Source organism: Rhododendron vialii, chromosome 4a (genome assembly GCF_030253575.1).
Source record: "Rhododendron vialii isolate Sample 1 chromosome 4a, ASM3025357v1".
Classification (NCBI taxonomy): Eukaryota; Viridiplantae; Streptophyta; class Magnoliopsida; order Ericales; family Ericaceae; genus Rhododendron; species Rhododendron vialii.
In genome coordinates, this window is record NC_080560.1 from 13,827,867 (window position 1) to 13,852,187 (window position 24,321).

Here is a 24,321-nt window from a genome sequence, read left to right on the forward strand (position 1 = left end):
GATTTATGTTGCGAGCTACTCTGCCAACAAAAGAGACTGCATTTTGACAAAACACTACCAAAAGACCATAATTTATTTTTTTTAAAAAAAACCAAGAAAATCACGAGACAAACCCAGAAAATGGATTCACAAACCATCTTCAACATGAACAAAAAAGATCTTCAGTACCTTATTACACACAATTCCGACTAACCCAAATGAAGAACAATCTACTTTTAGGAAGCCTGACACATTACCCCATAATGCTATTAGGAAGCCTGACACATTACCTTGGTATACCCATTACAACAAAGTACCGCCTCTTAATACCGGGAGCTGTTTAGCGGAAACGTCATGCTACAGTTGAAACTATATTGCCCAGTTATGTCACTAGTGCTGGTAGAAAGACTTATTGGCGGCCCAGTGTAAGAGTCTACTTGTGCTTCTTCACTCAGCAAACTTTCACTCTCTTCATGACTTTGTTGATTAACCCATGGATCCTTTCTATACTTCCTCAAATGTTCCAATTCCACAACCACTTCTTTCATTAAAGGCCTTTCTTCACTTTTCAAACAAAGACACCTCTTCACAAGCTCCGCAATTGCTTGAAGTTGCTCTGACGTCCCTTCTCTCGCCACTCGAGGCTCCCAAATTTGGGACAACCTATTTTCTTTCATTTGAAGTAGGTTGCCAAATTTCTTTCCCTTTCAAACCTCTCAAGACAAATAGGATTTTTTCCGGTCAATAATTCCGCCAGAACCACGCCGAAACTATAAACATCAGTCTTCTCTGTTAACTGGCTAGATTGTAAGTACTCAGGATCCAAATAACCTACAGTCCCTTGTACAAGTGTAGACACTTGAGTTTGGTCCAAATGGACTAATCTCGAAGCACCAAAATCAGCTATTTTTGCCACGTAATTAGAGTCTAGCAATATGTTGGCAGACTTGATATCTCTGTGAATTATCGGGATGGAAGCGGCAGAGTGAAGATAAGAAAGTGCACTGGCTGCTTCTACTGCTATTCTCAATCGATGATCCAACGTTAACCAGGATAATGTCTTATGAATATGCTGGTATAGCGTGCCATTTGAAATATATTCGTAAACAAGCTCGGGAACTTTTGATTCGAAACAACACCCCAAGACCTTCACAACATTCCTATGGTTAACTTGTGTCAAGATCAACAACTCATTGATGAACTGCTCTATTTGGCTTACGTCCATTACTTTGGACTTCTTGATGGCGACTACGCGTTTGTCAGGTAAAATTCCCTTGTAAACCACACCGTAACCACCTTGGCCAAGTATCCGGTCCTCGGCATAGTTGTTAGTGGCTTTCTTTAGCTCTTCAGCTGTGAAGAATTTCGTCGACTGATCTGCACTTGTTCCATCAATTGAAGAAATTTTTTGTTTCATTAACAACCCACCAATTTGTTGGAAGAATTTCTCCCTTAGTTTGATTAGCTTCTTTCTCCTTATGCCGAAGTATAGCAAAGTTACACTTATCAGTAAAGACAAGAAGCTAAAGATCAATCCTGCGGAAAATTTAGGTATAGATTCAGACGTCATTAGGTAATCTCTCTACTTAAAACAAATAAAAACTATTTTTGAAGTATGTTGTAATGGCGGATCAAAGAAAGTATGCTGTAATGTGCTTTGCCAAGACTTTTTGTTTCATAGGAGTAAATTGGTTATGATTCGAATGGATTGGCAGTAGATGTGATATCATTCACATTTTTTTCACCATTCGTGTCTTTATTTATTTTTATTTTTTTCAACATTCGATTAATTCTAGGATCTTGTAGTTAACGATCGGCCAAATCTCCAATGACCTCAACGTTTGGAATGTTTGCCTATGTGGAAATAGAACATGTGATCTCATGGAGGAGCAAACACAATTCTTGTCTTTTTCCCCGTAAAAATGGATGAAAACTTCCTTAATTTCCATTTAATGTGGAAGAATTCTAAAAAAAAAAATGCTTGATTTGTGGTACTATGTCAATGGTGAAATTTGAATATAAACCATAATATTCAAATGAGAATGTTCAAATATTCAAATGCAGGAAGCATGCTCCCTTCCCCATTTAAATGTAAAGAATATTGGTTTTTGTACTAGCTTTTTGGGATAACGAGATGAAGGAAATCCATTGTTCCTTCATTCACTTTCCTCTTTTCTTTCATTCTTCATTTTTTGGAAGGTTTTACAGCTCATTGTAAATAGTCCAAAATTTGAGCGACTCTATCTGCCGAAGTCATGCTCCCTCCGTCCCATAGTTTGAGTCTTTTTTTGAAAGTTGCGGTCATTTGTTGGATATAGAATAAAGCATTTCCATACATAATTATCTGAATTTATCTGCATCAATTTTAAGTTTTGACTGTAAGTGTAATCATTCAGTGCAGAAAATCGTCACAAAACATCAAATCTGCTCTATTAAGGTTGTGTTTCATTATTATCCTTCCTTTTCTATTTGTTCGCTCAAACTCCTAACAGACAAGGTCTTTTCACTAATCTAAAGGAAAATGTTCTTTTTCTATCTTTCTTTCATTCATTTTTTTTTGTCTCTTTTTGTAATTCAATAAAAATCTGTCGTTCAGTTAAAGGTCAAAAGAAATGAATGGCAAGCCATGTGAGCGTACCAATTGAAATAAAAAGAAAAGTGAAACAAAATCAGGAATTTCATAGGAATAGCCACCGGGAATTACCACTGACAGGAGCACAGGAGCGAATCAAGACTGCTGCTCCAACTCCTTCGTTGTCTGCCACAACAACATTGAGCATGGTATGAAGTCCATAGCAAAGATAAACATATGCGTGCCCCCCAGGTCCAAACTATTACCAGAAAATTATCACAAACATAATAAGCAATTGCTATGTGCCTGCAGGCTGCAACAATAGTATAAGAATGCAATTCATCGCGGTGTATGAAGGGGAAACATTTGTGTTTCCAAACACTGAAACATTTCATTTTATTTATTGAATATGCCTCTTTGGCATTGAATGAACTTAGTCCATCTAATATGAGGATGAGATGGACGGATTCAGTTGAAGTTCGTTTTACTAGAGTCAGAGTATATGAAGAATCTACGCTAATTGTCGAAGATGTAGTTGTTCCAATTTGATAAACTGAAAGAATGCATGAGAACTGGCTGTATATAGACATGTAATCCAAGTGGGCACTTTGACATAAGTCTAGAAATCAGAAAGGTAGTCATCTCAGTCCAAGTAAGAAAATCACTCGCCTTATAATACCAGTGTAATAAACAAATTTCAACCTTAAAAATAAAATCAAAGCCACTTTTAGACACATACTACAAGTAATAAAACTGCACGAAGAAGGCATTTTAAGTTATAGCAAAAATATCTTACAACAGTGGCTGTTCTAGCTGTGATGCCAAACCGACCATGACAAGCTGAATCATTTGGTCTATATGCTTCTACCTGTCCAAAATACAAAAACCTATTCACGTCAGGAACCAAAAGAATTATTAATACATTTTGACATTTTGTACGTAAATAAAGATACATAATATATGATATTATGGAATGAAAAAAGAGAACAAAATTTTGAGCAATCAGAAAAGAGCAAAAAGAAATAACTTAGTTCAGCGTAGCTTCTACATTCACAAGCTAAGAACAGCGAAGACCTAACGACCCGAGTTGTTAGCACTTAAGAAGTTTTGGACCAAAGACTTAACGGCCCATTTGGCAGGCAGAGAAGGGAGGGGGATAAGGGCATTGAGAGATGAGCTAATCCACCCCCACCATTATCCCGTGTTTGATTCCTCCATTTGCACCCAGATTGCTACCCGGCGGATGAGCTAAGACTCTGCAGGGGTCTTAACGAAACCCACCATGCCACCCCACCCACATTGTGCCCCTCAAACCTTACCACATACCCTTTTTGCATTGTTATTATAAGAATTACATAGGGTAACTGAGTAAACTCTCATATTATTTCTTTATCCACACTCTCTTGTCCATCCATCACGAAACCCACCCCTTCTTTGTTTTTTCTTCTTTTTGGTGAATAAAAGACAAAGTATCGAACTATAGACCTATTGCACAACAAACAAGGCACACACGACCAAACCATATCTTCCTTGCTTAAAACAAAAGCCTAGTAGTGACCCTTCTTAGTTAACCCCTCCTTAACTAATTCCCCTTTCATAGCATATGCACCTCTTATCGTCCTTTCTCATCCCAAAAACTTTATCCGCCCGCCAAACAAGCCGTCAGGGTGAGCAATCCCAACGTCCCAGCTACCAGGCCAACAGGCGGGAAAAACCAAATGCCCCATGATAACAAAAGGGGTTCCAACCTAACCGGGTCACAGAAACATTCCACATATAATCCAGCTAACTCAAACAACCCCCAACAAAATCAACACCCAAAGAATATGATTTTGAGCTGAACGAAAATCTACCCATTTGAGGACATTCATCGAACACCTCTTTCGTTACCTCAGTAATCCGAAGAACAACATCGTCCCTCCTGAGGTACTTGCCAGAAGAAGCGGCGCGAGCTCGAGAGCGTCAATTTGGTAGAAATCACGAGCCAAGATTGTTGGGCTCGGTGGATAACGGGTGGACGTTAATGAGACGGAATCGAACTGGGTTGGAAGCTGAGGTTGGGGTTTGACTTCGGGATTGAGTTTGGGTTTGGCCGTAATGGTAGATGACTTGGTGATCAAAGGCGTTCGAGCTTTGCGATCGTCGTTGGGGTCGATTGTGTCGACGTTGGATTTGAGGACCCGCTTGAGCCGTTGAGTTCTCTTCATTTGGTTGCTTGACGTGCAAAAAAGTGGAGAGGTTTGTGATCTGAAGAATGTGTGCATTTGGTTTAGGGAAAGTTTTACTCGGTGAGGATTTTGGCGGGTGTCCGTTAGTATTTTATCATCAAGTCTGCACTCACCCCACGAATTCACCGCTGGGTCTATTGCACGTCTACGTAGAGCTCAGGCCCCAAAAATACATACAAATATTTATGAATTTTTAAATATTCTCTTACGGAGCCTTATAAAAATCAATTTAATCATATATCAGTAGGTATATTTTTTGAATTTCGGAAGCCGAAATTGCTCAACTGTTTAGTTTCGACCTTACGAATTCAAAAATCATATCTATCGATATGCGATTGAGTTGATTTTGTACAGGGGCTCCATAAAAAAATTCTATAATTTATTGGCATTTTTCTGTATTTTTCTATAGTCCGAAGTGGGCTCCATGTAGGCGTGTGGTGGACTCGTGCGATGAACGTAGCATCTTTGGTATTTTTATTGACAGTCCCTACAACTAGGCAGGACCTTCTGTCGAAAATCCTTATGCCTCTATGCTGATAAATTTTTTGACCGTTGAATTTAAAACATAAAAGAATCACATAATATAACGGCCGAAAAACCTGCTGTACATAGACACGGGGCTTTTCGGAACTGAGAAGATGGGACCCAAACCTGTTTTGGGGGCAGACTAACCAAAAAATATACTTCTATTCTTTTGGTGTTTTAAAGCTTAAGGTATTAATCACAATCCACATAACAGTTTCTGGTAATTTTTTTTTTGGATATTAATCTTGCGAGATTGTTTGTTTAACTTAAAATGTGCAATCCCAATCCACATAACAGCTGCTTGGACTCACACACTTCCCCTTTGAAATTTCGGTGATTATACGGGATTGTCTTGAGTTAAAGAATCGATTGTTTCTTGTGGTTTTAGTTTCATTAAACGTAAATGCATGTAATCGGACTGCACATAATTGTGCTCAAAAAACCCTTTCTAATGGTTTGTCTGGTTTCTAGACGTCCATTTTGGCCCCATGAAGTTCTCAATTGTCTGATGTTTAGGCTCTTGCCTACCAGCTTAATAAATTTCTCTCCTTTGACAACAAAAATACCCTAGTATTTTTCATTCCTAAGCTTGGCGTCGTTTCTTAAGAGGCGTGGAGTGGATTGACTTTTCTCATTAACAATTATTTTAGTTCAATTAGTTTGACACTTAAGGGAACGATCGTCAATGCCGTCTAAGAGCAAATGTGAGGCTCCACCTAGGGCTGTAAATGAACCGAGCAGTTCGCAAGTTTGGCTCGACTCGGCTCATTTAGTAAATGAGCCGAGTGGAGCTCGGCTAGTTCGACAAAAGCTTGGCTCGTTAAGGGAGACTTGACTTAATTAAAGAGGCTCGTATAGTAAATGACTAAGCTCGGCTCGTTAAGGCTCGAGCCGAGCTAGAGCTCAAGTTTTTGGCTCATTAAGTAAACGAGCCAAGCTTGAGATCGCCAAAGCTTGATTCGGCTTGGCTCGTTTACACCCCTAGCTCCACCCCTATCTAAAGCACCCAAATCGCTGGCAAGAAATCGCTGACGGAAGAATCCTCATAGACAGGAAACTTGGCCATTTTTTTTTTTTTCTAATTGAACCTTGGTCTGGGCAACACTGTTTAATTTGGGTGCGAAAACTTACTTAGGAGGAAAACTAATAAATAACTAAATTTAAATCCTTGTATATTGGGTTTACAAATCTCACTCACGGGATATGTTTGTCTTTTTTTTGAATGGACCCAGCTCCCTCCCCAGGAGGACCCTTGCGTTATTCAAATTCAACGGATCATAGATTTATGTTGCGAGCTACTCTGCCAACAAAAGAGACTGCATTTTGACAAAACACTACCCCATGCAAGACCATAATTTATTAAAAAAACAAGAAAATCATGAGACAAACCCGGCAAATGGATTCACAAACCATCTTCAACATGAACAAAAAAGATCTTCAGTACCTTACAACACACAATTCCGACTCACCCAAATGAAGAACAATCTACTTTTAGGAAGCCTGACACATTACCCCATAATACTATTAGGAAGCCTGACACATTACCCCATAATGCTATTAGAAAACCCGATACATTACCTTGGTATACCCATTACAACAAAGTACCATGCACCTCTTAATACCGGGAGCTATTAAGCGGAAATGTCATGCTACAGTTGAAACTATATTGCCCAGATATGTCACTAGCGCTGGTAGAAAGACTTATTGGCGGCTTAGTGTAGAAGTCTACTCGTTCTTCTTCACTCAGCAAACGTTCACTCTGTTCATGACTTTGTTGATTAACCCATGGATCCTTTCTATACTTCCTCAAAACGTTCCAACTCTGTAACCACTTCTTTCATTGTAGGCCTCCCTTCACTTTCAGAACAACGACACCTCTTCACAAGCTCTGCAATTGCTTGAAGTTGCTCCGACGTCCCTTCCCTCGCCACCCGAGGCTCCAAAATTTGGGACAACCTATTTTCTTTCATTGAACCAATGAAATAGTGCACCAAATTTCTTTCCCCTTCAGACCTCTCAAGACAAAAAGGCTTTTTTCCGGTCAATAATTCTGCCAGAACCACGCCGAAACTATAAACATCACTCTTCTCTGTTAACTGGCTAGATTGTAAGTACTCAGGATCCAAATAACCTAAAGTCCCCTGTACAATCGTAGTCACTTGAGTTTGGTCCAAGGGGACTAATCTCGAAGCACCAAAATCCGCTATTTTTGCCACATAATTAACGTCTAGCAATATGTTGGCAGACTTGATATCTCTGTGAATTATCGAGATGGAAGCGGCAGAGTGAAGATAAGAAAGTGCACTGGCTGCTTCTACTGCTATTCTCAATCGATGATCCAACGTTAACCAGGATAATGTCTTATGAATATGCTGGTATAGCGTGCCATTTGAAATATATTCGTAAACAAGCTCGGGAACTTTTGATTCGAAACAACACCCCAAGACCTTCACAACATTCCTATGGTTAACTTGTGTCAAGATCAACAACTCATTGATGAACTGCTCTATTTGGCTCACGTCCATTACTTTGGACTTCTTGATGGCGACTACGCGTTTGTCAGGTAAAATTCCCTTGTAAACCACACCGTAACCACCTTGGCCAAGTATCCGGTCCTCGGCATAGTTGTTAGTGGCTTTCTTTAGCTCTTCAGCTGTGAAGAATTTCGTCGACTGATCTGCACTTGTTCCATCAATTGAAGAAATTTTTTGTTTCATTAACAACCCACCATTTTGTTGGAAGAATTTCTCCCTTAGTTTGATTAGCTTCCTTCTCCTTATGCCGAAGTATAGCAAAGTTACACATGTCAGTAAAGACAAGAAGCCAAAGATCAATCCTGCGGAAAATTTAGGTATAGATTCAGACGTCATTTGGTAATCTCTGTACTTAAAACAAATAAAAACTATTTTTGAAGTATGTTGTAATGGCGCGCGGATCGAAAAAAGTATGCTGTAATGTGCTTTGCCAAGACTTTTTGTTTCATAGGAGTAAATTGGTTATGATTCGAATGGATTAGTGGCAGTAGATGTGATATCATTCACATTTTTTTCACCATTCGTGTCTTTATTTATTTTTATTTTTTTCAACATTCGATTAATTCTAGAATCTTGTAGTTAACGATCGGCCAAACCTCTAATGGTCTCAACATTTGGAATGTTTGCCTATGTGGAAATAGAACATGTGATCTCATTGAGGAGCAAACACAATTCTTGTCTTTTTCTCCATAAAAATGGATAAAACTTCCTTAATTTCCATTTAATGTGGAAGAATTCTATAAAAAAAATGCTTGATTTGTGGTACTATGTCAATGGTGAAATTTGAATATAAACCATAATAATGCGACAACTAGTATTCAATACAAAATGATGCGATAAATTTATAAAGATTTAAGTCCTATCCATTTAAACTAAAACCCGTCAAACTTCGTCACTACATTGAAATGTTATTGCGTCCTCATTTTGATCGAGTACTGTCTATAAAAAAAAAATGTTTTTGATCAGCTCAAAAAAACAAGGTTAAATTCCTCTAATCTTCCCCAATATTTCTAAAAAATGCATAGACCTCCCATGAAGTTTTTGAAATATCACTTCTCTCCCTTACTTTTCAAACTAATGTAAAGCTGACTTGACCAGTTTCAAAAAAAAAAAAAAAAAAACCTTTGGCTTTGACGGTGCAAATTTTGGAGACAAAAAATTTGTGCGATAGCTCCAACCAAAATACTTGATAACTACTGTGTTAACGTAGCAACCATATTAATTGTGCATGACTTTATCAAAAAAGGAATTGGATTTGAAAGCAGGTTATATTAGTTGGAAAATTACGAACGTACCTAGAGTTAACGCTGAGAATTGTGAGGCCTTGGGAATGATGGGAGCATTGGGAGCGCACCCAGTTCCATTTGTTGTTCCATCGCCGTCAGAGTAATGATCCAGACATTTACAGTTAAAACTTCCTGGAGTATTGATGCAAGTCGCATTCGCGTGACAGTTATTGAGGATGGGATTGTCACACTCGTCAATATCTGCCAAAACATCATTAAGGAATTAATTGGTATGCTAAACTTGTGATTTTATATCGAAGTACTCTATCGGAAAGAATTTAGGGGTGTTTCGGTTTCTAGAAAAAGAAACTTTTAGAAAATGAATGTAATTTCAAATTCAAAAATCATGTGTTTACTTACGTAAATAATTTTTTTACCAATATGGATCTTGTTTGATAGATCTTATTGAGATCCTTTAAATGGTGCAAAAAAAAATAAAAAATTATTTTTTATTTTCATTATATTTGAGCTTAAAATTATCTTTTTTTTAAAAAAAAAAATATTTAAAAAGAAAGTGGAATGATGACTTAAAACATCACTTTCACAATCAAAGGTGCTACATGCACAACGATTGTACAAAACATCAAATACAACCAATCTTCATCCGTTCATTGTTGTAATAAATTGTCAAGATTCCTTCAAACTTTTCCTTGAAAGAGTTAAATTTTTCATTGGAAGAGTTTTTTTAAAATCTAGAGCATCCAAATACATCTGAACGGTCAGAATTGATTATGCAACACACACAACGATTGTGTGAGTATCATTAGTGATTTCCCAATTGTCTATGTATGTAACGAATATTTAAAGGTGGAGATTTAATACAAGCCGACAGAGCACTAAAGTGGTACTTGCTTTGACCCATTCTTCCTTCTTTACTTTTATAGCATCTTTACCAAATATATCTAAAGTTTAACATCAAAATTATGTACTTTGCATGCTATCGTCTCTCGAAATTTAAATGGTGAGTTTCTGTGCTGCACTACTACAAATCCTTAAACTATGTTATTTTATCTTCCGTCCCACAAATTCATTTTACTATTTACTTGTCTCAACAAATTATTTATATTTTGATATACACAATAATTTGTATCCTTACAAATATTTTCTCAATAGAATTAAGTAGTATCAATCAAATAATATCCATATTATACATAGAAAATATACTCTAAATTTGAAAATATAGGAAATTTTATGAGAAATGTGAATGGTGTAAATTAACAATATGAATTTATTGGAAGGGAGGGTGTATGACTTTTGATATATTTCTACTTTTATTGCTCTAAATATAAAATAATATGACTTTCACCTTACTAAAAAGCTTTGACCACACTGCATTATTTCTTAATTACTTCTATTATAATTGTTTTCAAAATATTGAGTAGTTAGAAAATCATGTGTTATACAAAAAAAGTATTTTTATTTTTGAATCATCTAGTCAAATACTTAACCTTTCAAATTTTGAGAATCCATGTTTAAATTGGTAAGAGAAAAACAAGTGAAAGACAGACAATAGATGGAATTTTTTATTGTGAAACATGTGGAAAATGCATTCACACACACACACATATATAGACACACACACTTAATACATATACATATATATTGATTGACGTTTAACGGATGAGGGTCGACATTCCCTATTTGAAGGATGACTTCAAATTATTTAGGATTTCAGGGATCTGTTGAAGCACAGAATTCATGCTTGATCGCTTAAATATTCTATTTGAGGAATGTAATTAATGGAGATGCTCTTATGATCATGAGTTTACCCCAATAGCAGCATGATGTGGAAAAACAAAAATAGCATAGCCAACAACAAACCTGTGCATCCAGGATTGAGATAAGGATTGCCCTTATAACCGTTTTTGCAACTGCAAAGATATCCTCTATTATACTCACTATCTGAATCAGTACATGAAGTATTGTCATGGCACAAATATGTACTCAAGTTTTTAGCTTCAGCACAAGTCTCATTTCCAATCACAAAATCTAGTACCACGGGTACATTATCCAAGATTCGGTTTTCGAAACTGTCTGGGTTGTTGAAATCTGATTCACCGTTGAACTTAAAGCTATCCTGCTCCCCCAGAAATGCATAGGTACAATAGCTCCCAAATGACAAATCCTGTAAGAGACATAAGATCAAGATAGAAGAGAATGACTTTTCAGTTAGTTTCGATCTTAAGAAGAAAATTGGGAAAAAAGAGAATAGGGTGAAACTTCTATCCAAGGGACTGGAGCGTCCAATTTTACCAATTTGGGGCCGGGGACAATCGAAACCATTGATTTATTATAGCTTGTCGAGATCATCAATCATGTTGAATTTCGTATGTACAGGATTAACAAAGAGTTTTTTTTAAGAATACGGGATTAACAAAGAATTTTTTTAAGAATAAATTATTACGTAATAATTAATATCTAATGGTATTTGATGAACATGATGGACTCCACAATGTTTAAACTTGAAAGATGATGATACGTTGGGTTAGAAACAACTGACAACTGGACAAACTATACGGTTCAATGCCTTTTAGAGACTAGAGAAAACCTCTGTTGCCAGAGAGAGAGAGAGGGTTCAATGCCTTTTAGAGACTAGAGAAAACCTCTGTTGCCAGAGAGAGAGAGAGAGAGAGAGAGAGAGAGAGAGAGAGAGAGAGAGAGAGAGAGAGAGAGGTAGAGGTACATGCGATCCTTCACCTTGCAGGCCGGTTGGTTTGATGCTACAATAAAATTGAAGTGGACTGGATTAGGACTTGGGTACGTATCCTTAATATTGCTTTGTTCGGGAGGGGAGAATACTCCTATTTGTTTCTTTATATTGATCACTATGAGGAGAGTAAATATTAGCTAAATTATATTCTCCCTTTCCCTGCTCTTGATATACCCCTCTCCATCTATCGATCCAAAAAATATTTTCCTAACTTTTGTTATCATTTTTCTTATCTAACCAAATTTTGGTATAGCTAATTACACAATCCAACAATTTGTATAATCCCATATGTCATCTAGCTAGTCAATTTTTTATTTTTTATTTTTTGGTAAGCAAATTTTCATTAAGAGACACTATATATAATTAAACAAAAAAACATGGGCCAAGGCTACTATAACCTTTAGAGTCCTACAATCACCGAAAGGAAAAAGCAAAGAATCTAGTGGATCTTGCAAGTTCTCTCGAAGGGGGAAGCTGAATGGTGGAACTACCAGAGACGAGTTTCGGCCGGGAAAGATTGAATCCGCGGCTGCAGCAGCAATAGGAGAACGTGTGGACGCAAACATCCTTATGAAATTATCCCTTTCTAATCAAATAAGGGGATTGATACGATACATGAAAGTGTTCTATGAACAGGAACATGAAAGAGAAATTAGCGATTCAGATTTACAGCTCATTAACGGTTCAGAATGCTGTGAATCTGAACAATTAATTCTTTTTTCATGTTTCTTTTCATAGAACACTTTCATATATCATAACATTTTCCTTTTAAATATAGTTTTCAATCTGAATCCTCCTCTCTCTCTCTCTGTTGCCGCCGCTGCCGCTGCTCTCTCACTCTCACACACATACAAGTTCTCTCTAGTTTCATTCATTATCTTCACCGCTTTAAATTCATTGTCAAACAAATTTGAAAATCTAACATGACTGGTAAGTTTTGAGTAATCATTTAGTGAACTTGGGGCCTGGTGCACTGCCACCATACTCTCTACAATCAAACACAAGTTTGTAGCTGTGGTTGAAATTTGAGTGTTAAGTTGCGGTCAGAGTACCTTATAAGTAATAATTTGCGGTAAATGAATTTTTTTTTATTGCTTTTCGTAATTATTTTTCATGTGATGTGTTGGTTTTCAGAGGAAAAAAAAGGGAAAAAAAATCCAAACCTTGGTATGACCGTAAACCCTGCCAAGGGAACCCTCGAAGTTTTTGAGCCCATTTGGAATATTGATTTGGCAGCAACCAATCCCCGTGCAATCCCCAGCAACCACGTCCGAACTATTCGAGCATATACGGACAAACATCCAGTACTGAAATTCCGGCCTTGACGCAACCACGTGATCAGAGCGTAGGCATCGCAGCCGACGACCGTGAACTTATTTGCCGTGTCAGAAAACGTGTATGGCCAGCGATCCCCCCACTTCATCCAGGCTGGCTCATCATAGGCGATGGCCCCGGAAGTCTGGTTGTAGCACTTTAAAGCGACGGTGTTTTGGAGTCTTTGGACCCGGACTTGGGTTCGGGAGATTGATAAGACCCGGAGGCTGCCTAGGAAGAGCTTTGGAGGGTCGTAAGAAGTACTGTCGCACGTGAGGTTGAACCACGGGCTCATGGAGCAGCCCGACGACGATGCATTTCCTATGCCAAACGGGTAAGGGACAGTTATGTCTCCGCACTTGGGTTGGCAGTCGGGCTTGGCGACGAAGAAGCTGTTGTTGGTTACAGCGGCGAGATTTGCGGTGATGTTGGTAGTACTCGTGTTCATTCCTAGCGTGGGTTGTGCTAATAGGAGCCTGGAGAGAAACAAGAGGAGTGCGTGGAGATACATGTTTAAGGATATTGAACACATAGTTGGAACTTGGAAGAGAATGCACTTTCAAGTTTCAACAATCAAATGCGTCTCTCTCTCTCTCTCTCTCTCTCTCCCCCCAGATGTGTGTGTATATATATACACACACTACATATACTAGCTAAGTATCAAAAATACTACTCCGGGGGTGTACCGGTTTCTCCGAAAAGGAACTTTTTGAAAAAGAAGACAATTTCAAGCTCAAAAATTATGTGTTTACGTAAATAATTTTTCTACCAATACAGATCTTGTTTGATAGATCTCATTAAGATCTTTTAAACGGTGCAAAAAATATTTTTTATTTTTATTATATTTGAATTTGAAATTACTTTCGTTTGAAAAAAAAAGTACTTTTTTTTTTAAAGTGGAACACCACCTCCATCCGTCTCAATTTAAATATCCTTCTTTCTATTTGGGAATATCTCAAAATAACTGTATAGTACTTTCTCAAAACAAATCAAACTTTCAATTTTATCTTTCAAAATACTATTTTCATCCCAATTAGTTTATCCAATGTTGATATTCGTGTCATTTTTAATGGGGAGTGATTTTGTCACTCCCCTTTGTGTTTTTATTAAATGATTTATTCTCTAAGAGAATAAAACTGACATTAGCAAAAATGGAAGACTCATTAAAACTTATGTGAAAATGTGTCCTATTTTTATTGTTAATGGCTGGGGAGATCCTTCTCAAGTCCAACTGCTGGAGTAGGTCCTATGCGTGTATTTTTACTAGTACAGTATTTCCCTGATGGTGCCGAGAGCTGCTTTTCCCCCCTTCTGACAACCCCCCCCCCCCCCCCCCCCCCCCCCCCCCCCCCCCCCGCCTTTCCCGTTTTACCCTTCCCCCTCCTCTTTTTCTTTCCAGTTTCTTCTTCTTTTTCTTCTAACTTCTTTTTTTCTCTATTCTCCCCTCCCGTTCTCTCCGGTTTTAATTCTTCTTCCTTTTTTTTCTTTCTAATTTTCAATTCTTTTCTTTATTTGTTTCCTTTCTCGTTTTCCCCCCTTCTTTCTTTTTTGGTAAACTCAAATTCTATTTTCAATTAACCACCCCAATCTCATATTTAAGACCAACGCTCCGCGCCCAAGCTAACATATCTTCTATGCTTTTAAAAATCTATATAAAAAAAAACGAATATGTATAAGTACAACATTAACCAGTCTAAATATATTTTCTCTACTTTTAAAATAGGAAATTGATAATGCCAAAACAATTTGAGTTCGTGCTTGGATTGGATCCTGACTGTGCTAAGTAAATTTTTTGCTCTAAGGCTTTTCAACGAGCACCTTAAGACTCTTTATTTGGTTTCAGGACTCTTTTAGGGTGTTCATTGAAAGGCCTTACAGCCAAAAATTTATTACGACCATTTAGGATGAAATGCTCAGAAAAATAACATCTTTGCACCGGTTCAAATGGATTGAAAATTGAAACACTAATTTTTTTAATTGTATATATATATATATATATATATATATATATATATATATATATATATATATATAAGGAAAAAAGAAAAAAAACAGTCGGATTAATTTTTAACTATATTTTTGAATATATAAACGGTGTAAAAGAAATAAGAGTTTCAATTTTCAATTTGTTTGAACCGGTACAAAGATGTTATTTTTCTAATTATTTCATCCTAGATGGTCATAGTAAATTTTTTGCTCTAATGCCTTTCAATGAGCACTATAAGCCTCTTTATTTAGTTTAGAGCTCTTAGGGTGCCCATTGAAAGGCCTTAGAGTCAAAATTTTATTACGACCATTTAAGATGAAATGATTAGAAAAATAACATCTTTGCACTGATTCAAACGGATTGAAAATTGAAACACTTATTTTTTTAAACCGTTTATATATTCAAAAATATAGTTAAAAAATAAACCGACTATTTTTTTTCCTTTTTTTCCCTATATATATATATATATATATATATATTAAAAAATATAGTTAAAAAAATAAGTGTTTCAATTTTCAATCCATTTGAACCGAGCAAGTATGTTATTTTTCTAAACATTTCATCCTAAATAGTCGTAGTAAATTTGAGGATGTCTAGAGAGAGAGTGAGTGAGAAAGAGCGAGAGGGTGGTGGCTGGATACCGGTGATCAACAACCATAGGAGTCAGGCGGTAAAGCTATCGAAGAATATGGAATCAACGATAAAGGAGAGATTCACTTTGTTTGTGGATAACATTCCAGAAGATCGGGACCAGATATGGTTGCAGAGAACTTTCAATAAATTTGGAGTTGTTAAGGATGCCTTTATACCAAGAAAGAGGAGCAAACGTACTGGCCATAACTTTGGTTTTGTTAGATATGAATGCCATGTGTCTGCAGGGATGGCAGTGGCTCGGATGAATGGAGTTTGGGTGGAGTCTAACAGACTTTTTGTTAAGGAGGCCTGCTTTGATCACTGTAATACTGCCTTGAAACAGAGGGTTCCCACTTTCCACAAGGCCAATGAGCACGCTTTCAAGTTCTCCTCTGAACCAAAGGCCAAGGAGCAGGTATCCAGATTCAATGAGCCAAAGAAGCCAAATATGGGTCAGCTTGGGTTGTCAAGATCAAGATCATATATGCATGTACTAAAAGGGGAATCTTCAAAATCCCTTCCTGATCAAAGTATATCTCTCCAAGTCAAAGCTGTGGGTAATGGAGGTTTACTTAGAAGTGCTGTGGCTATTATGCACAAAGTCGTTTCCATGAAGACTCTGAAAGATAGCTTCAGTTGTGAGACTGATAGAGATACCTAATTTAGGGCCATGGGGGGGAAAATCAGTCCTAATAACGTTTCAGAGCCAAGTAGTTAGGGACTCTCTTATTAAGGATCTGTGGATGCATCTTTGGTTCGAAGAGGTTAAATCGTGAAGCGGGGAACCAGCCAGCCTTGAAAGATTTGTTTGGTTGAGTTGTCAAGGCGTTCCTTTAAATGCATGGAATGCTCAAACATTCAAACGGATTGGGGAGATTTGGGGCGATTTTATCTCGGTGGATGAGGAGACTTTAAAGGAATTATCCTTTATACAGGGGAGGGTGTTGATAGCCACTAAGGAGAGCCAAAAAATTGACAGGGGGATATCAATGGTGGTCCACGGGGTGGTGTATGAGGTGAGAATTGCAGAGGTATTCTCATTTGTCAACCCAGATGAGGTGGAAAATCGTATCCCCGCGGTTGAAGCCACCTGTGGTGCCTTCTGGCAGCCAAATAAATTTCAGTTGGGCAAGGGATTGGAACCTCAAACCAGTGGCAGAAAGGTAGAAGATGATGACGTGGCTCCCTTTGCAGACTCATCCACCAACAGAAAAGAAGGGGTAGGTGACAGTGCTGCTGATGTTTCTGCAAGGTCACATGGGACAGACAAAGGGCTTAATAGGGAGCTGGGAGCTAAGCGTGAGGGGGCAGGCAAGCATTTAATGCTTGAAGCAAGTTGGTACTCAAGCCTCATCAGGGGATTTTGAATCCCTAGTTGAGGATTCGTTGGGTTTGCACGAGAGTGAACTCGCCAAGTTAGCTCTTGTGGGCCAGACCTATCTGCCCATTAAGGAAGCCCATTTAGTGGATTCAAAGGGCCTGGTCAATAATGGGCCGCTAGTACCTTGTAGCCCAACTGGGGCTGTGGGCTCTCAAATTGGTGGTCCATGTAAGGTGGTGGCCGATTCTCTAGATTCAAAGAAGGGGCCTAATTGTGAGGGTGTTCCAGAGCTCAAGCTGGGAGGGGATTTCTCTGAGGAACAGCCCCACGTAGTTCGATGCTCCCAGCTGCCGGGCATCAATCTGCTGGTCGATCTCAATGACGCCGAGTGTCGAAGAAGGAGAAGACGCCAGCTCTCCAACCTGGTGCTTTCTTGTGAGATGGTGAACAGAGATCACACTCAATTGGAAAACTCTATTTCGTCTACTGAGTGTTCTCCTCAAAGCGATTCTCAAGTGATGCGTGAGGTCAGAGCTGCGATGGCGGTCGGAGGTGAGTTGGGTATTGACTTTCAACCTAATGATGAAATTATTTTGCGATCTATGATTGAAATGGAGGCTCGGGAATACTCTCTCATGCTTGAGAGAGAAGCGGAGGTCTAGGTCAGTCAACTTGATTTGGTGTATCTTTGAGGCTATTTCAGTTTTAATGCAGTTGTTATCCTGGAATATTAGAGGTTTAGGGAGCTTTACAAAAAAAAAGTTTTTGTCAAAGCTTATCAAAAGACAGAATCCTGATGTGGTTTTCATTCAAGAAACAAAATTGGAGTCCATGGATAGAATATCAGTGCAAAGGATGTGGGGTAATACTGATTTTGAGTATGTTTTCTCTAGTGCTGTTGGGTCCTCTGGGGGTTTGCTTTGTGTTTGGAACAGAGACTTTTTTAAAGTAGACAATATTATCCTACAGAGGTCGTTTATATTAATGCAAGGGGTGATTAATAATAGCTTTCCTTGTGTGGTGGTGAATATTTATGCTCTGAATGAGGAGATAAGTCGTAGACTTGTTTGGGAGGATCTTCTGAACCTTAAAGCTAGTTTGGCTTTTCCTTGGTGCGTGGGGGGGTGATTTCAACGAGATTAAAGACGTGAATGAGAGGGTGGGGTGTTTAAGGATTGATAGGGGTATGAGGGACTTCATTGAGTTTTGCAATTCTATGGAACTCATAGATCTCCCTATGCAGGGGAGAAAATTTACTTGGACTAACTTTCAAGATCACGCTATTCACAGTCGGTTGGACAGATTTCTGGTCTCTATCCAATGGACGGATAAGTTTAAATTGCTTCAATGGGGATTGCCTAGGCCTATTTCTGAACATTGTCCCATTGTGCTTCTTGACGATGGGAGGGATTGGGGTCCTAGACCTTTCAAATTTTTGGATATTTGGCTCTCAAATCCAAGTTGCATGAAGTTTGCCAAAACAACGTGGAATGAATGTCAGGTGAGTGGATGGGCAGGCTTTATGATCTTACAGAAGTTGAAGGCAGTAAAAGATAAACTTAAATGGTGGAATAAAGAAGTGTATGGTGATGTCACCCTAGCCGTACAAAAAACCGAGTCTGATCTCCACCAGTTTGAGCTCCTAGAGGAAGAGAGACATTTGAATGAGGATGAAAGGGCGGCAAAATGCAGAACCAAATCTGAATTTTGGAGGCTATCTCGCTTATCTGAATCTTTGTGGAGACAGAAATCAAGAATCAAATGGCTGAATCTGGGGGATAAAAATACGAGGTTTTTTCAAGTCATGGCTAATAACAGGTTCAGAAGGAACATGGTAGGATCGATTAAGGTCAATGGAAGAATTCTGGAGAATCCAAAGGAGATTAAAGATGCAGCTGTTGATTATTTTAACTCCAATTTTAAAGAGGAGGTTTCGGTCTGGCCAGTGTTGAGGGGGGAGTTTAGCAGGAAACTCAATGCATTGGTATCGTCTTCTTTGGAAAACCAGTTTGGGGAGGAAGAGATACATGCAGCTCTAAAGCAGTGCAGTAATTTCAAAGCGCCAGGCCCGGATGGTTTCAACTTTTCTTTTGTTAAGAAAGGTTGGGATTTTTTGAAGGCGCTGATTCTCCAGTTCTTCTATGATTTTCATGCCAATGGAAAGCTTACTAAAGGTATCAATTCTACTTTTGTGTCTTTGATTCCTAAGGTTGACTGCCCTTTTTCTTTCAAAGAGTTTAGACCTATTAGCATGGTGGGGTGGGTCTACAAGTTACTTTCCAAGGTCTTGGCTAATAGATTTAAAGTGCTTCTCCCCTCTTTAATTGGAAAGTCCCAAGCTGCTTTTATAGGGGAAAAACAGATTCTGGATGGTGTTCTTATAGCAAATGAAGTGATTCATAGCTGGAAAAATAGTCGCTCTAGGGGCCTCATTCTCAAAATAGACTTTGAGAGAGCTTATGATTGTGTTAATTGGGGATTCTTATTAGATATGCTTTCAAATTTGGGCTTTGGGCAAAAATGGCGTGGATGGATTAAAGAATGTATTTCGTCTGTAGCAATGTCTATTCTTATTAATGGTTCTGCTTCTCCGGAATTTCATACCCAGAAGGGTCTTAGGCAAGGGGACCCTCTATCCCCTTTCCTTTTCAATATTGTGGTAGAAGCTCTGAATATTTTGTTGGTTAGAGCAAGAGAGTTAAATATTATCAAGGGTACAAAGATAGGGGCAAACGGAGTTATTCTATCCCACTTACAATTTGCAGATGATACGATTCTATTTTGCAACAATGATGGTGCGGAGTTGGCCAATATAAAAAGAATTTTGAGATGTTTTCAGCTTATGTCGGGCTTGAAGATTAATTTCTCAAAAAGCTCTCTTTATGGTGTTAAGATTTGTCATCTTGATGTTGCTAATCTGGCAAGGGTGATGGGGTGTAAAGTAGAGACCCTTCCAATTAAATACTTGGGGCTTCCATTGGGTGCAAATCCGAAAAGAGCGAAGACATGGGAACCTGTCTTGAATAGAATGGGGAAAAAGTTGAGCATTTGGAGAAGTAGACTCAATTCGATGGGAGACAGACTTACCCTTCTAAACTCCAACTTTGGTCATTTGCCTATTTACTTTATGTCCCTTTTTAAGATGCCAGCAGTTGTTGCTCAGTTCATTGAGAAGCTGCAGAAACAATTTTTTGGGGTGATTCTGTTGATAAAAAAAAGCTTCATCTGGTGAATTGGGGTATGGTTGCCAAGAAAAAAGAGTATGGGGGTTTGGGGGTAAAAAATTTGAAGATTCAAAACCTGGCTCTTCTTGCTAAATGGTGGTGGAGATTTAGTAATGACAAGGATTCTCTCTGGGTCAAGGTCATTAGAGGAAAATACAACCTTGATCAGAATTGTTGGCTTCCTTATCTTCCCAATTCTAGACAAATCACGGCTATATGGAGTGATATATGCTCCGTAGGGAATGCGTCTTCGGGCATCGGTTCTATAATTCAAGCAGGGTTCAAAATTCAAGTGGGGTCAGGCCAAGAAACGTTGTTCTAGGATCATATTTGGTTGGGGGAGGTGGCTCTCAAAGATGTTTACCCGAGGTTATTCCGAATTTCCACTCAGAAAGACCAAGTGATCAGTGTGGTTAAGGAAGGGGTTGGTGAAGGCAGTTGGAATTTACGTAAGACGTTTATATGATTGGGAAGAACTCCAAAAAGTGGAGTTACAACAAAGGCTTCAAAATGTAGCTCTGGACTGTTCTAAAAAGGATACACTGCAATGGATTTGGTCTTCAAACAAGTGCTTCTCAGTGAAATCTGTTTATGATCAGTGGGAGCAATTGGTCCAAGTTAAAAATGAGGTTTTGGGGTCTTTATGGAAGAACCTTAGTCCACCTAAGGTGGAGATCGTCTCTTGGTTGGCTGTACAAGGGAGAGTAGCAACTAGATCTCTTCTCGTGAGCAAAAATGTGATTCAGGAGGGTCCATTGTCCAAATGCCCATTTTGTGTTACATTCGAGGAAACCCCGGAACACCTATTCTTGCATTGTCAGTTTTCATGGAATACTTGGTCTCTTATTCTAGGGTGGTGGCAAATGCTCTGGGTCTGTCCCCCTTCTTTGGTGGACCTAACAAATTGGTGGTTTGACAACAGGTTTAAGAGTTTGGAAAGGAACATTTGGGAGGTGACTTTTTTTGCTACCTTATGGTCTTTGTGGCTTGCAAAGAACGACCTTGTTTTCAACAATGTGTTACGGTCAGCTTGCGAGGTGGGGGACCAGATTCATTTCTTCTTTTGTTTTTCATGTTTTCGGTTTGAGCTAGTTTGCTCATCCCTTTCTATCCTCGATGTACCCCTTTCGAGATTTAATAAATTTATTTCGTTTGCTGAGCAACAAAAAAAAAAAAAAATAGTCGTAGTAAATTTTTTAATACACTTATTTTTTAAACTATTTTTTTAATATATAAACGGTGTAAAAAAATAAGTGTTTCAATTTTCAATTCGTTTGAATCGGTTCAAAGATGTTATTTTTATAATTATTTCATTCTAAATGATTGTAGTAAATTTTTGGCTCTAAGACATTTCAATGAGCACTCTAAGAGCTCTAAACTAAGTAAGGAGCCTTAGGTGCTCGTTGAAAGACCTTGTAGCAAAAAATTTACTATGATCATTTAGGATGAAATAATTAGAAAAATAACATCTTTTGAACCGATTCAAACGGATTGAAAATTGAAACACTTATTTTTTTACACTGTTTATATATTAAAACAATAGTTACAAAAAAGTGTTTCAATTTTCAATCCGTTTAAACCAGTGCAAAGAAGTTATTTTTCTAATCATTTCATCCTATATGGTTGTAATGAATTCTTGGCTCCAAAACCTTTCAATAGGCACCTTAAGAAAATCCTGAAACTAAATAATGAATCATAGGATGCTCGTTGAAAGGCTTGAGAGTAAAAAATTCATTATGACCATTTACAATAAAATGATAAAAAAATATGATCTTCGTCCCAATTAAATTGAATTAAAAATTAGAGCACTTAATTCTTGAATTATATTTTTTAATATAGAAAGGGTGTATTTATATAAATTAAATAAATAAGATAAAAGTAATTAAATAAAGAAAGAAATCAAAAACTGTAAGGGGAGAGAGAGAGAGAGAGAGAGAGAGAGAGAGAGAGAGAGAGAGAGAGAGAGGGGGAGGGGGGGGGGGGAATCCCGGAAAAGGGACGTGGGGCCGGGGGGGTGGTGTGGTGTCAGGGGAGGGGGAATAGCAATTTGCGATGGTGCCAGACGGCATGTTGTCCGGTCCACTTCTCTCTCTGGAACCTCCCCCCGACACGGCCGAGACTTTCCCCATGAGAGAGACTAGTCAACGAAAGTAAAGGACCACGGGGGGAGGGGGGGAGAGACTAGTCAACGAAAGTAAAGGACCACGGGGTGGGGGGGTGGGGGCAGGGAGGGGAGGGGAAAGAGAGGAGATCTGTCACAATCATAAGAGCAAGTACACGAGCAAAAATATATATTTTTGCTATTTTACCTAAAAGAAACATAAAAAATAGTTTACACCAAATGTGCTAAAAGATGAGCTAAAATGCATTTATGAATAATTGTTCTCTATTTTTACCTATGCACTATTCATACTCCTTTCTTTTTTTATTATTTCTTTCTCTCTCTCTTCCCTCCTTTAAATATAATAAAAAAATGAGTGAAAAATATATTTTTTAATTGGAGTTAGGTAAAATAGATAATATTGGTATAGTATTGAAAGAGATGCGAGTAGATAAAATGAAAAAACTACACTATTGATCAACATTTTTACATTTTCATTGGTGTACATGCTTAAGCATTTTTGCTGCCCTTCTGAGAAAGGGGAAGGATGTAGCGCGCGTGCCCATTATGCACGTGAGAGAGTCGCACTACAGGCGCGAGTTTTAAGGGCATCTTGGAAGCGAATAATGAACAGGACTCCATGGGTTATGCTCTTTTTCTGAAATTAGTGGGGAGAATCTATTGGGACATTATCCATCCACGTAGGATCGGTCCCAAAAAAACCCTTAAAAATAATGAACACAACTCCATGGGTTATGCTCTTTTTTTGAAATGAGTGGAGAGAATCTATTGGGACATTATCCATCCACATAAGATCGGCCCGAAAAAAGCACTTAAATCATATTGGTCCACGCTGATTATTGGCTCACTTTGAAATTATCTTATTTTTTGTTAATGTCACTCTCCTTTGTTTTAATATTGGCCCACGTTAATTATTGAGTTAAATATCCAAGAAATTTCCAAGGTCAAGTGAAGACTCATTAAATCATACTAAAAATCGACTGATAGATTTTAATATCGGCCGATGCTGATTATTGAGTTAAATATCCCAGAAATATCCATGGTGAAGACAAGACTCTTTGGAGGATTAATATTGACTTGGAATTCGTAAAAGTCTTTTGTGGTATTAGGATTTGGCACCTTGTGGCATATCACCATCTCCCATGAAGAAGAGTGTGGGGGTGGTTTTCTTTGTGATCCTTCCTATATAGCTGTCTCCGTGTGTTGGATCGTGAGAGACAACGCCGTTCTTGATGTACCTGCAGAATCGGAGGGGGATATTCCTCCGGGAAGAAGCTCCGACGAACTTGTCAGTAAGTGGAGAAGAGAAGAAGTTTAGTAAGAAAAATATGCTAGTAAAGGGAAGAGAGTGTTGTTGTTTTTCAGTTTTTTGAGAGAGTTTCTTAGTGGTAATGCTCTACTATTTATAGGCGAAGGGGTAGAGTGCTGAGCAAGTTGGTCCTACTTTTCACGTGTCGTGTAATGCTCGGATGGCGTCCTACAGCAGGGCCATTTAATGAACACCACTTCCCAAGTTTTTACAGAGCCACATGGGTCGATGTCAGAAAGGTCACATCGTTCAGAGATGTCACTTCGAATATCAGAAATGATAACTTATCAAAGGATATTTCTGGAAGGTTCCATAATCGCCTGTACTCGGTGGAGCCCACTTCTGACACACGATGAAGCTCCGAGCATCTAGTGTTCTTACCGAAGAACGACACAGCCGAACAAGAGTGCACCCGAGCGTTCGGGAAAGATTACCGAGCGAACTCAAATACATTTACGCTCGGATAAGGCACACAACGTTCGAAAAAAATCCACGGGGATCCGTCTATTCTTCGGATGACTAATGACGTAACAGGCCGAAGCCCACCTCCATTTACAGATGAACTGAGACAGCTGGA

The 24,321-nt window shown here is 38.4% G+C and overlaps 1 protein-coding gene and 1 pseudogene across 1 annotated transcript; both read right to left on the reverse strand.

Moving 5' to 3' along the window:
* Nucleotides 1-247: 247 nt before the first annotated feature.
* LOC131324302 (wall-associated receptor kinase 2-like) lies at nt 248-13,743 on the reverse strand (annotated as a pseudogene).
* On the reverse strand, nt 3,343-4,878 carry LOC131324310 (uncharacterized). Its single transcript, XM_058356235.1, has 2 exons — nt 4,442-4,878; nt 3,343-3,419 (listed from the first exon to the last, which is right to left on the reverse strand). Exons 1-2 carry the CDS (start codon nt 4,813-4,815, stop codon nt 3,416-3,418), a joined length of 378 nt encoding a protein of 125 aa, XP_058212218.1. The 5' UTR covers nt 4,816-4,878; the 3' UTR covers nt 3,343-3,415.
* Nucleotides 13,744-24,321: the final 10,578 nt, after the last annotated feature.

What these genes read in the sequence shown, in the direction of transcription:
- LOC131324310 (XM_058356235.1), bottom strand. Translation starts at nt 4,815, where the DNA reads ATGCACACATTCTTCAGATCACAAACCTCTCCACTTTTTTGCACGTCA.